Source organism: Cyanistes caeruleus, chromosome 6, assembly GCF_971803275.1.
Source record: "Cyanistes caeruleus chromosome 6, bCyaCae1.hap1.1, whole genome shotgun sequence".
Classification (NCBI taxonomy): Eukaryota; Metazoa; Chordata; class Aves; order Passeriformes; family Paridae; genus Cyanistes; species Cyanistes caeruleus.
The window spans coordinates 36453481-36467302 of record NC_141706.1 but is presented as its reverse complement, the minus strand read 5'-3'; the positions used below and the strand labels follow the sequence as shown (position 1 = coordinate 36467302).

The following is a 13822-nucleotide window of genomic DNA, read 5'->3' as shown; positions in this document are numbered from 1 at the left end:
TAGCTAGTTACAGGAGGAAAATCTAACAATCACTGGAGGAAAGTGATGTACTGTATGTTACTCAGTCGCGAGAAAAGGAAAATTAAGATTTAAAGGTTTTGTGCTGAGCAGAGGCAAGAGACTGATCTTGGTAAAATTGCTAAAAATGAGTTATTCTCACCAGAATCTAATAATCAAGAGCCATTCTAAATAGTCTGTTTCACAGCTATAGATCATGTTTCCAGGCAGTAGAAAATAAAACTTTTTCTGACTGGTACTGTTGATTAATTTGTGAAAGGAAAGCTATGTCATGAAATAAGAAAAGTTTGTTTTACAACTGCTGTTAATAAAAAGTCTAATAGTGGGATGGGTTGGGGGTGTGGGTGTGGATTAAGGGAGAAATACTGAATGGATAACTTCAATTTCATATGCCACTGATCAAGTGGAGCTAAAAATATGGAGAAAACACAAGCAAGTCCACGAGGAAGAAGAAAGCAGATGAACTTAGCAATAAATATTTTGTACTTGGCCAGTAAAAATGGGTGAAATGATGAACATGAAATGAAACTGGCAAATAAAAAAATTGAATATTTGATTTCATATCAAAGTGTCTATAAAACCTTTCACTGAGGAACTTTGATAAAATTTTATGATGCACAACTATTTTTGTTTTAACTGAATTACATATTTAAGTGAAAGTAACTAAAAATTTTTCAAGTAGCTCTTTCCCAATTTTAATTTGAAAGATCTCAAATGGGTATAAATGAGTTACATTTGCTGCTAAGAATTATTCCTTTGCATCATTCTCATGGAATAACACACTTTTTCTAATTACACTGTTATAACATGCAACATATTTTATATGTTTTATATTTAAATTATGTAATTAATGTCATTTACCTATTTCCTTGTTAATAGCTCTTGACAAATAAGGCCAAGCGAGTACTCTGAGCTGGCTGATTGTAAGAGAGATGTCTGTAGCCCAGTGCTGAGTACAAGCCAACATGCTTTTCCTCCCAGCATGGTTTATTAGCTGTGGCTCAGTGCCACTCTCACTGTGCTACAGAGTTGGCTGTGATCTCATGTGGGATGCTGGTATAGCTCGCTGAAAATAACAAATAGACCCAAGGTTTTGGTTGGTTGGTTTTTTTCTTTTCTTCCTTCATCTCCTACGTTTAATGGTTCAGTTGTTAATAAAAGCTCTGAGAATTCTGACAGAAGAGGTAGTAAACATTTTAGAAAACAAGTAGCAAGCTTGCATTATGATGCATCATTCAAGTATCTGTCACTAGAAAATGTTCAGAGTTAGGGTTATTATTTTAATTTATTGTAAAATCAGAAGACTCGTAGTGCCATATACTTTCTTTAATTCAATTTAATGCAAAACTGTGTCATGGGTTGAATTGCTCTGTGGAAGAGAATTCTCCAATAATACCAAAACTCTCTCTTGAAGTATTTCTTTATTATAGCTACTTACTTAGCTAATTTTAGAAGGGGGAAAGACTGGGGGGAAGTAAACAGTTCAAAAGCTTTTGTTCTGTTTTGCTCATGTATGGATCAGTGCGGTTCTGAGGATGAAACTGAGCTGGGGCAAGAGTGAAAATGCCAATAATGCTACAATACTGTATGAATTTATCAATGTAAACTCAATGAGAAATTTAAAAATCTACCTTTAGGGTTTTATGTTGTAGTGGCATATGTGGCACAAGTGGAGTCACTGTGCTTCACTGTAAAGATCTGGCCACTGTGGAGTAAAGATCAGCTGAACTGTGGGCCGATCAAGAGATGTGACAGAAAGATAACCTTGGACTGGACATGTTCAGGTATCAGGTACTCAAGTTCAACTTTCTTTTATTTGCAAAAGGCTTCTCTCACGTTTTATTTATTTGTTTAAAAATGGTTTTGAATTCAGTGCAAGTGGATTTTGGACAAATGATTATATAAGACTTGCGAAGGTGAATCAGTGAGGGAATGCTTTTACTGAATATTTCCTTTTCCTTAAGTAAGATGAAAGAGGATATTCTGGTTTTCATACTAAACATCTGTAATCTAAGCTTCAGAGCATGAGAAGTCTATCTTTTCTTAAAAAGCCATTTATTATAATTGTCTGATTTATGAAGCCAACTAAATGTGCACTGGGTAATCACGTTTCTCAGCTTTGAAAAACACTGCTGAATTTGGAGAAGCATGCCTTCTTAGCAGCTTAAGGTATAGAGGCACTGCAGCTATGAAATGTATCTTGACACTTATCTAGGGTAACATTATGCATCAGTGAGCATTTAAAGTCAGGTGATGTGGCTGGAGGAAATAGGAACTAAAGCGTTGACTGCTGTTGTGGAGGGATAGCATCACTATTTGTCCTGACATGTTCTGGATGAAAATATAGCTGACAATATAGTTTATGTTAAAATAACCTAGTAAAATCTACCCATGATATCCCGCTGGAGGGAAGGGAGGGGGAATATTTATAACATACAAAATCTGGAATTTTCTTTTAGTTTGTAAATGGTCTTTGATCCACCAGTTTTCTAGATCCACCTTTTATGTTTTAAATGAAAGAGATTCTTCCATTGCTTGACCTGATGGCACCACCCATCTACTTCTAAGTGCTTTGATCACAAAGGCAATTCCAAAATAGAATAAAACTTTGTAGAGCAATTATAGTATGGCATTGCCAGCATAATATAATCTTGTAGTTTAATCACAGGTTAAGGTCCTAAAATATCTTGTACTGGCATTGTCTATAATGTTTTTTCTAACAGTTCTTTAAATGTTCTTTCTTAATGCAGTGCTGCAGTTTAGCTCAGTTCCTAAGTTTAGGTATCACTTCAACATTTCAGTATAGACTAAATTATAGGATTATTTCTGGGCTTTTGTAACTAGCTTTTTTGGTTATTACTATTACTGTCTAAAGAGTGAGGGTGTTCAGTGCTAGTTCTGGTAGGAAAAAGCAGGTTTCATAATAATTATAACTGCTTGTTTGGAGTAAAATAGTAAACCGATTGGGCAGGGGAAATTGCAGTTTCTTACAGTGGTTTATTCACAAAGCCCAACTATCTCTGTAAACAAACCTCATGTATTTGTTTTTTGCTATCCATGAGAGTCATGCATACACTGTGCTGTCCTCCCTACCAGTTTGCAGGTAGACTTGCCCTAACCATCTTTGATTTCTTTTCTGCACTGTAGTTCAACAAGTACTGTAGAAAGTATTAGCAATGCTGGTGTTGTGCACCTTGGTCATTTACCTATTGCTAGTCAGGAACTCAGTCTTTCAATTAATATAATGTGGTTCAGGGTGTGTAGTCTAAGCAAAATCCATGATCAATCTTTTCCAATGTGATTCTGTGATCATGGTTTATATAGGGGCTATTTCAGATCCCTGGGAACACATCTAAGCTGTCTGTGGTACTTGCTGGTAGATTGCAGGTCGCGCAGTTTTCAAGAATATTCTCCAGATACATGAAATTAATTGTGAGAAAAGGGAGACCAATACAGACATGCTGGCAAGTGAAAGATCCCTACTGCTTTATTTTTTTTTTGTTTTTCAACCTCTGTGGGGTTATAATTTCCAAGTACACTTAAAAGTGGCAGAGACTTCTAGATACAATTTCTGCTTTTGGTAAGATACCCTCCTCCTGTCACTTTAACTGTATTTATCTAGACAAATTTACCAGGCCTGCCTGACATGGAATAAATGTGCCAGTGCTCAAAGAAGTTACTTATTTTACAGAAATGTAAGCTCCAGGATTCACTTTATCTGTTTTCATTCCTGTGTTGGGGCAGAAACGGAGGAAGAGATGAAACCTCTGCCTTATCCGTGTTCTTCAGCTTGGGAATTGCTGGAGGCATGTTGAAGTTATGGGGCATGTTATGGTCACTGTCACCCAAAGGAATGTGATAGTGAGTGCTCTGGTCTACTCAGTAACCTTGCAGTCTCATCTTAAACTCATATTTATAGGGGGAGCAGTAAAAAGAGAGAAAGGCTTTGGAAGATGGAGCCAGAGGGGATTGTTTTAGCTATTATTTTTGCTTTTAAGAGAACATTGTACAGAATAGATGGAAGAAGAACATAGCTGTTAGTGACTTACAAGGTAAATTAAAGCTGTAAGTAAGGAGAAGTAAACAGTTATATCTTGCCAATGGATTCTGTTTGTGCAAGCTATTTAAAAATTAAAAGTCAAAATTATTTTTGGGACCTGAATGGAACAAAATGCATGAACACATTTAATCAAAGCCTTCGTAAGTTTTCCAAGATCCACATATTCCCAGCCTGCCATGTTTCTGAATAATGAGAGTCAGGTTGTAATGTGTTGTGGCATGAATAGCAGAGACAATACATCAAGTGGTTTTTAAATTAATTTAGAAATTTCTTGTTGACATTTAAATGATCAGATGCAAAGAAAAAGAGAATGACAACTACAGAAAACAAAAATGAGTTTTAAAAACCCATAGCAAATAATATATAAATAACAAAGTGCTTTTTAGTATCTTGAGTTTGAACCATACAGATATTTTATAAGCAGCTGTAAAATATGGATGATGATGACTTCAGAAGTAACTGTACATTATCTGAAATGGAGATAACTATGTGAGGCATGCAATGAAATCTTACTTGTAGCATTGTCAGTAATACTGTTTGTCTATAGAAAGTTACTTCTAGGTATGAGGACAGATAGATCAAATGTGGTGTTTTTTTATTCTTCTGACTCCCTTCTATGTCTAAACAGATTTTTCTTTTTCCTTTTCACATTCCCCAGCACAGGGCATACGCTAAGAAAACACTCTTGGAGTCAGATTACTATTTTAAACAGAATTTAATTCACCCATTTAGGCCACATAGGGCAATCAGTATATGTATATTATGCAAACACACTCATGTATGAAGAAAAAAGAAAACCAGCAAATTCTGCTTCTGAATTTAACTGTCTGGAGAAATATAACAAAACTGCCACTGGTTGTAAGCTCGATTTTACACATCCTTAACATATTTCTGGAATGTGGTGTTAGAGCTTCCAGGAGGTGAAGTACTGTGTGAACAAGTTTGTTAGCCTTTCTGGATGCTGCTTGTCTCTGAGACTCCTTTCTCATTCTTGCAATTTCAATATTGTAGGATTTTTTTATTTTATTTTTTATGGTGTTCATCCGTAAGCCCTGTGATTTAAATTGCAAAGAAAAAAAATTTGGTCTAGAATCTGGAATGATCAGACCATTCCCACATATCCTCCACATTTTATTCTTTCCAAGTTTGAATTATCCTGCTCTCACCTTAATTCTTATTGATTTTTTTGGAATGAAGATATTTTCCGGATGTCTTTTTGCCTGATCATAGAAAATACTGTGACTGCACTTTTCAACCTGTGGTCTGCAATTCATTCCAGCCTGTTCTTCAACATCAAATGTTCCTCTGTTGCTGGTCCCATTTTCTGGTTTTATGTATCTCAGTCAAACTTCCTCTCTTTAAAATAAACACTTGATTTTTTTTAACCTTGGCATAAACTGGCACATGGACTTTATGTGTCTAACTATGCTTCACAAGCATGTTCACTTGCATGAGTGTCTGAAAATGAAAGAGAAAATACGCACTAAAGTTATTGAAAGAAAATTACAGTATTGTAGTGGAATGTGAGCATCATATAAATGAAAAAAATCTGTAGGGTTCATGGGGAAGTGCCATGTTTTTAAAATTAATTTCTTGTTGGATAAGACTTTAGGGGAGGTAGACAATGTTAATTTCTACAAAAATTAACTTTATGGTTTCTACTAGTTGTGGGTCAATTTGTTCTCATAGAAAGACTTCTTAATATTTGATCCAGATAGTCTCTCTTTTACATTTGGGTAGGAGCAAATAGAGATCAACTGAAATGATAGGAGTGTCAGTGAAAATAGCTTTATCTTCCTGCATAGGTTTCTACAAGCTGCTGTGGTAATTTACCAGTGAAATATCTCATTTCCAGGCGGATCATTGCAATCCTTATTAGATCACCTAAATCCTTTAATTTGCAGTGCCTTCCAAGGTAGGCAAAAGGTCTTTCTCCAGTACCCAAAAATTTTGATTTCACTTTAGGTAGGTGAGGATTTTCTGACAGGCAGTTGCCAGCAATATATATGTGCAAATGCTGTGTATCTCTCCTAGGTATATACTTGGAAAAAAATGCAAATATATACTTCGCCCTACAATGGTATTTCCTATAGGACTAAGTAAGATCAACATATATTATTGTCTTGACACTTACTAGAAATACTTCTTTTCATACAGTGTTTCAAAGTCCTCAGTCTACTGACTAAATCCCAACATGGATATTAAATATAAATTTCTTTGTCTAAATGGTGAGAGTTTTACTGGTTTTGTGATAATGACTTTTGTCTGCTTCTGCATATTTTTTCTCTCAGGAAATTTCAAATCTTGCTCATGTTGTTTAATGAGCTGGCTGGTCAAGCATCTGATGCCCCGGTGGGAACTTTCAAAGTCACTGAACACATTTTTACTTAAATCTAGCTGACATTTCTGTCTGTTTGGTTTAATGTATGAATTCCATATTTAGATTACCAATCAGATGGAGCATAGTACAATCATTCCTCTGCACTACAAACACGCATGCATCCTGCACGGAAGTGAGCTCTTTTGCTGTTGGTCCACATGGCAAGAGTGTTTTTAGAGTCTACTGACATTTGGGAAGACTTTATAAGTCAGTCTTAATTATAAATGAAATTTTGAATCTCTAATGAAAATCTTAAATGCAGAATTAGTCTTCAGTACTTTATTCTGAGACCATTCAAATTGCTATAATCTGGTAGATCTAGTCTATTAAAAATAATGAATTATTTATTTACCAGTTAAATGCTAAAATCCTAAAAAAAATCAGCTTGATGTTATAAATAGCCATATTGTTTATACTTAATTTCATTTTATTCAAAGGTATTAAAGTATTTACTGTCTACGTGCTTCAAATTCTTGCCACAAAGCATGTAAGTATTGATGATAGAACTTCTGAGTAATTATTAATCAATTTATTTAATAAAAATCAAAACTTAAATAGTTTTTGCTTCTCATGGAAGCTCGGCATCCTTCCTGATTTTGCACTGAATGCACCTCCCCATGCTGAGATTAAAATAAATAAATAAGTAAAATTGCAGCAGTGAAAAATCCATGTGCTCTATGTGTTCTCTTCATCTGATTTGTTTGTTTTGGGTGATAGTGCCCACAAGCCCCCAGGCTCCTGGTGATGGTGCCTTCCCTCTCCCCTTTTGTGTCATTTTTGGGCAGTAAGCAAACTGTTGAACATTTTCAAGAGGAGGCAGTCCATCTATCAATCTGGCTGAGGCTGACAGCAGTGCTATCCCAAACTGTCATACGGGGCTGTGCCCAGTGTGCTGAGGGAAACCCAAGTTCCCCCTGGAAAACTGCACTAAGCTCTGAATTCGTGTGGGTCTGGATGACAACACAGAGGTGTGTATTCTAGATTCATATACTTTACAACAGTTCCAACTTTCCTCCCTCAAAATTAAATCGAGTCAGATTAATTCTGCTAGAAGGGAAGAATGGCTCCTGGTCCTGTGATTGCCCAATGACCTACATATGACCTCATCCCTAGTTTCTGACATATGTTGAGGACAAAGATCCTTATTCTATTCTTTTCCAATAGACTGTTGAGGTGATAATATTTTCCTGCCATAAGTGTCTGAAAAAATTAATCTTGTCTGATTTAGTCTTGCTTTTCCTATAATAAAATTTTAAAAAAGAAAAAAACCCCAACAAACCAGCTTTGAATGGTGAAAGAGAAGCATAACTTGGCTTTCCTCATTAAAAATAATGTTTTTGTGTAGTCTTTTGCTTTTCTTGGGGAAAAGTCCTGAAAGCAGCAGAAAACAGGGTATACTTTTTGTCCTTAAAACAGTGATAAGGTAGGGAATAAAAATTTTGGAGTTAATCCCCTCCCCCTTATTTTTTTCGTAAGCGCAAAGAATCTTTGAGACATGGTGAGGTAGAGAGAATCCTGTAAATTTGATGCCTTAATCTCAGAGCTGTTGTTCATGAGAGACATGAACTGAGAGACAGAGGACATGTCTGCAATATTTTGCAATAATTTGATTTCTGTGATGTTTTTCTGTACAGCAGGTTGAACTTAGCCTAAGACTGGGGGAGGAGGGAAGTAAGTTTTCAAGGATCTAATTATTGAATCCATAAAAATAATAATAGTAATAGTAGTAATAATATTAATAATAGTAATAATAATAATAATACCCCAAAAGAAACAATAAACCTGGGGTGGATCTTCGTCACATAATTTTGTACCTTTGAGTAAGTAAAGCTGTCATCAGGATCCTCCTTGGAAGCCGCTTTGTGCGCTTCATCGCTGGCGAGCAGCCAGCGACAGGAGCTGCAGCCCAGCTTGCTGTAGCTGCCAGCATTCTGTTGTGTAGGAAGGGAGCCCAGAATAGCAGCAGCCTTCTTACTACCTCCCTCAGGCTGCTCTAACAATTTCTCAAAGGTCAGTAGAAGCTAGTTATCAATTAAAAGAGCTCTCTGTCTGCTTTTAATGTATCATACAGGTAGTGGAGAAAAAAGCTTTCAAATGCTTTCAAATTCTGCTGCCTCTTTCCTTGGAATACTTTATGAGGATGTGAGGACCCAAGGCCAGTTGATTTGTTGATATCATGGGGGTCAGCATCAAGGTAGTCCAGATGAGTAGGCCAAGAATGCTGTCTTGGTCAGTTTGCTCTGGCAGAAAGAGTATTGTAGCAAGTATTCATTCAGTAGCCTGTGATAAAATGAGCATGCCCATAGAATTAGAAATAGCCAGTCTGGCTCCCAGTCATTTGATCAGCTCCCAAGTTCAGTCTCTCTTGAATAATCTGCTTAGTTTATAAATCAGTCAAAAGACAGAATATACTGATGGCAGGTAACAAATATATTTGTGAGATGGACCTGGAAAACAAATGCCAAGTGGAGGATTTTGAGCTTTGCTTTCATTAAAAGATGAAGGAGAGTTTCACTGGGAGGCTTAGTGACAACTTGATATTGTTTAGACAGTGATCTATCTGAAGAAAGATTAATGTTAATTAAAGTGGCATTGGAGAAATTCAGCAGATGACAGCAGCCAAGCTGGCTACAAGCTATTTTTAGAAAATTTACTTCATTGCATTCGGTATGACTCATTTATTAAGTTAACGGATGAATCAATAGCTCAGCTTCTTACGGCAGTCCCTTAACGTGGAACTGTATATAAAGATGGTGTTCGTATCTTTGGTCAGAATTCACATGATAAAAGCTGACCTGTATGGATTCAGTCCAAGTGCTCAAGTGTCTTGCACAAAATGGAGCTCTGCAATAATACTCCAGTGAGTCTGTCTGAACAGGGATATGTGGAGAGGTCAGGGGAAAATCAGCCAGAAGTCCAACTTGCACTGTTTGGGAAGTAACACAGATAGCAAACAGGTCTTGTTAAAAATAATGTAATAGAGGTGTAATTTATTCCTCCTTTAGTTTTGTCATGAGTTTACTTTTCATTTGAGCTGTGGTTCATTGTTTCTTGCCTCCATTTGAGCACAGTTCTTCCTGGTTTTCAATTTTCCTTAACTTGGATGTAGTTTTCTCTCTTCCATGATCAGCTTTAATTTGTGAAATAGTAAAGCATCCATCTGTTCCAATACAACTGTGTTGGCCTGAGTTCAGTTTATTTCCTGTATTTTGCTAATTTCTTAGGTTGCTATAGAAACCTTGTTGTTCTCCTGAATCCTTTTTGTGAACTTTTGTGAACCTAGTCTGAAAAGATAAAAAAGACACTACATTTCTATCAGTTTTAAAGCCTTTGTTAAAATAATTATATTTATTATTTCCTGATTATTTTTATGGAATTTCTATATTTTCTGATCCTTGCCTCAAAGGCTTTCACCAGTTTATCCCAGTGTAAGATGTGGTTTTTCATTATTATTGTGTCAGCTCTTATTTCTATATCTAGGAATAATTTCATTTCTCTTTTGCAAAGAGATTAGAGAATTGGGCAGTCTGTATTACATTCAAAGTATGATACAGAGCTGATAAGGCTAACATCTGTCAAAATTTGAATACAATTTCTGGCACATTTGAGATTAGCTCTTGCATATACAAGTGAAATGTAATATTTAAAATAATTTCATTGTTAAATAGTGTGGCTTGCTATAGTATGAAAATACTGCAGTTTGGAAGAGAAAGACTTTGTACATGAGGTTTCTCTGGCTGAAGTTTTCAGAAGAAGTTCTTTTTCAAAAGAACCATCTTTTCAGTGTACTGGAAGTAGCTGGCTGTGTATTTGGCTTTGCTCTAGGTTGGGTATGTATTGTCAGAGAGAAAATGCCATTTCTATTAGATGATGCTGGATGCTGAATTGTTCAAATGAAGAGCAGTATAATAAAATCTGTAAAATAGTAAAATATGTGAAAGATGAAGAGTGACTGCACAAAATTTGTTTCCCTATTGATCTGAATTCTGGCCATTCTAGCATGTTCTTTGCTGCATTATATTTTAGCATACAAAGCCCATTGTAGTTAATGTATACTCAGGCTAGCTGGTCCTTTGCTGTTCTGATTGCAGTTACTTCTTGAAACATTGTGATTAAGAATGGTACTGTAAAATATTCTAAAGGAAACAACCTGCAGAGAGAGGTTTTTCACAACAAAGTGAAAAAATATGCCATGTGCAAGCCCTCTGTCATAGTTTGTCTATCATCCTAGAGCTGAAATCTCCTGTGTATGTCTGGTCTCTATTCTTTCAGATGTCAGGAATCGAATCAGGGAATTGCACAGTGACAGGCAAGCTTCCAGACAGGCCACAACTGATGGTTACACTTAAATGTAATTCAGAAAAACACTTGAAGTATAAAGTTTTCCTCAGTCTGGACATATCCATTATTGCATTGATTTTCAATTTGCCTTGATTTTGCTGATTTTTCTTAGCAATCATCACAATGTTTTTGTTTTGCTCTTGTCATGGGGTGGCTTTACCTTTAAGGTGGTTTTGGGAGCTAAGGAAGTTGAAGCTGCTGGTGGCTGATGGCAGTCTTTCCTCCTGACCAATTACCGGTCATTTCTAAAAATTGACCATTAAAAAGTTATGACCATTAAAAAGTGAAATCAATTTGTGAACACCCCCTTAAGATGTATAGTCAGAGCTCTCTTGTCCTCTTTGTGTTTCTGGCCTCTGTCAAGGTAACGAGGCTCTGTCTTGGCCTCCTCCCCCGCTCCAGGCCAGACAAGGCCGCAGAGGGCGGGGGGGAAAGCAGAGCCGGCCAGCCTGGTTTAGTTTTCAGTTTCTGCTGCTGGAGTGAAACCTTACACCATGAACTCTTGCAGCTTTTCTAAGACTTTAATTCTTTTACTACCTGGTAAAATGTACAGATTACTCCTTTTTCTCAGAGAGACAGAGACAATCAACATAAAGAAGATATCAAAAAACCACCAAAAACAGTGAAGAAAAGAGTTAAGTTTTAGATGGGGAGAGAATAAGGAGATGCTTTATAAGCTGAAAATACCTTTCTGTTAAAGCTATGGAGATGGACAGTAGTGGTTTAAAGACTCCTTTAATTCATGACAGAGTATATTGGGAGGAATGGAGTGTTCAAAGTGTGGATTTTGAGCAAAAGAGAGAGTAATTGTGATACAGTGAGGTGCTGGAACAGAGTGAAGCGAAGATTTGAGGCCTTGAGGGCAATGAGAAAACTGTTTCCAGGGAAGCTCACAGAGACAGATGAAGAGAACTTTTGCCTTTGAATAACTCATCCTTAAAATGCCATCCCTAGACTCATGGCCCATACACACCTCAGAGTGATGTGAAATGGGAGGAGTGAACTCTGATGGCAGATTTCCAGGCAGCTGGCATCAGGGAAATAGAAAACTATAACAGAAATAGTTTTCTCGTGAGAAACTCCATAGATAGCAAAAGAAGACTTCTGTTTCTCTACAAAGACTGATGAAAAGACTGTAGCAGGAATTGAGACTGTTTTAACCACCAAAGTTCTAAAGTTTTTTTTGTCTCTATGTTGTCACGTGTACAAAGGAATGGTCAAGCAGTGAGAAATAAAAGAGTATTCTGGAAGTCTATTCTGGTGTTTTTATTCTTGTAGTTTTGTTAATAAACTTTCTTTATTCCTTTTAAGTTTTAAGCCTGTTTTGCTCTTGTTCTAATCCATATCTCACAGCAAAAATTGAGTAATTTTTTAGTTACTGCTTTAAAACCATGACAGCTCTGTTACTTGTGTGTGCAGTATTGTCCAGTCCCTCACACTTCAGACTTGACTGAAGACTCCAGCTGACTGTTGGAGATTGGTAATAGTGATGTGGCTGTGTTAGCTGCATCCTCCCAGGGTGTGGGATGCTTTTAAACTTCTGTGAAACTTAGCCAAACTTTATATACAGAGTGAAATGTCTTTTTTTTGTCCTTCGCCAGTTAAATCAGGTACTATAATCTGTGGTGGTGGATCTCTTTCAGAGATTGACTGAAATCTAATGTTCTGAAATGAAGAGAGTATAGACTTCCTTAAAAGCTTCATTTCAAATCTGAGACATTGATAAAATGGTATATTAATGTTCTCTGATTCTCTTTCAGCTTCAAATTTCTTATTGTTTATGTTTGTACACTGGATTTTTAAGATAAAGATGTCAGTGTAGGATTGTAAATGGGTTAAGACATGTGAGCTGGAGCTATCAGTGAGAGATTGTTTATTTAACAGTAACATAATTTTTAATATGTCTCTTTCAAAAATGCAGAATTATGGTAGCTGTAAAAAATTTCCAAAAATTTTACTTTTTAAGTAAATTTTACTTAAGAGTGGTACGAATTGAGCTGCAACTTGGCAGATTCAGAGTATGTTAAACTCTTAATACAAAACTTGGCAGAACTATTTGTGTAGGGATGCTAATTAATGGTGTAAGCAAGACAGATGAGTTCACTGAATCAATTTTTTTTTTTTAATTATTTTTTTTATTTTTTAAATTTTTTTTTATATTCCAAGAAAGCGCTTAATAGTTGTGCCAAGGGTGGCTAACAAAAATATCTGCCAGGTGGAATTCCGTATTGCTGGAGTGCTGGCAGCAGAGATTCTGTATTCTCTTTCTGCTAGATAGTAGAAAGTCAATGATTTTTGGGGTACTCCAAAGTGCAGGCAGGAATGGATCTCAAAGTACATGAAAGTTTCTTTCTTATGGACCTCGCTCCAGTAGGCACAGGACTGGTCAGGCACAGTGTTAATGTGCCATCTGAGCCATTGCTTGTCATGGTTTGATGAAGCAATCCTTTGTCGTGATGTTCAAGCCAATTTCTTGTAGCTATCCCTAGAAACACCAGTTGAACAAAAGTCATGAAAAATAAAAGCTCATGTTTGTACTTGCACTGGCAAAAAAGAATTCAGTTCTCTCCAACTTTAGGCTCACTTAATGAATGGCAGCAAAGGAAGTTGCAGAGGTAATGGGAGAGAGCAATTGCTACACTCTGTCCATGATGAATTTGGAAGTTATAAAGCTGCTGTTACCTTGAGCAGTGATGGACTTCAGACTTCTCCTGTGCAGACTTCATCCTCTGCATAAAATCTTCTAGCACTTCATTTATGAGAGAGATATGGGAAGTCAGGACTTGCGTGGAAAATCTTAATTTATTTTCTATGTTATTCTCTTCTTCCCTTTTTCACTAGACTGAACAATATTTATAATAATTTCAAGATATAAGGAAATAGATCTGTATAGAAATGTTTACAAAAAATAGTTTATTATGTGAGTTCCATTTTTGTAGGATCCAGAAAATGAATAGGATTTCTGCGTAGAGCCAGCAGGAGGTCATTAGTGCACGTATATTTTTAGGTCTGAATTGTCACTA

General features: G+C 36.3%; 1 protein-coding gene across 31 annotated transcripts in view; it reads left to right on the top strand.

Annotated features, from left to right (window-relative positions):
- The window catches only part of GPHN (gephyrin), a 277246-nt gene that overhangs the window by 102697 nt on the left and 160727 nt on the right, over positions 1-13822 (top strand). For 5 of the 31 annotated variants that reach the window (XM_086892683.1, XM_086892685.1, XM_086892691.1 and 2 more), the window contains one exon: positions 6896-6945. The exons of the other annotated variants lie outside the window; for them this stretch is intronic. In XM_086892683.1, coding sequence (XP_086748809.1) covers positions 6944-6945 — 2 coding nt within the window. In that variant the 5' untranslated portion in view covers positions 6896-6943. The remainder of the gene's footprint in view (positions 1-6895; positions 6946-13822) is intronic. 31 annotated transcript variants of the gene reach the window in all.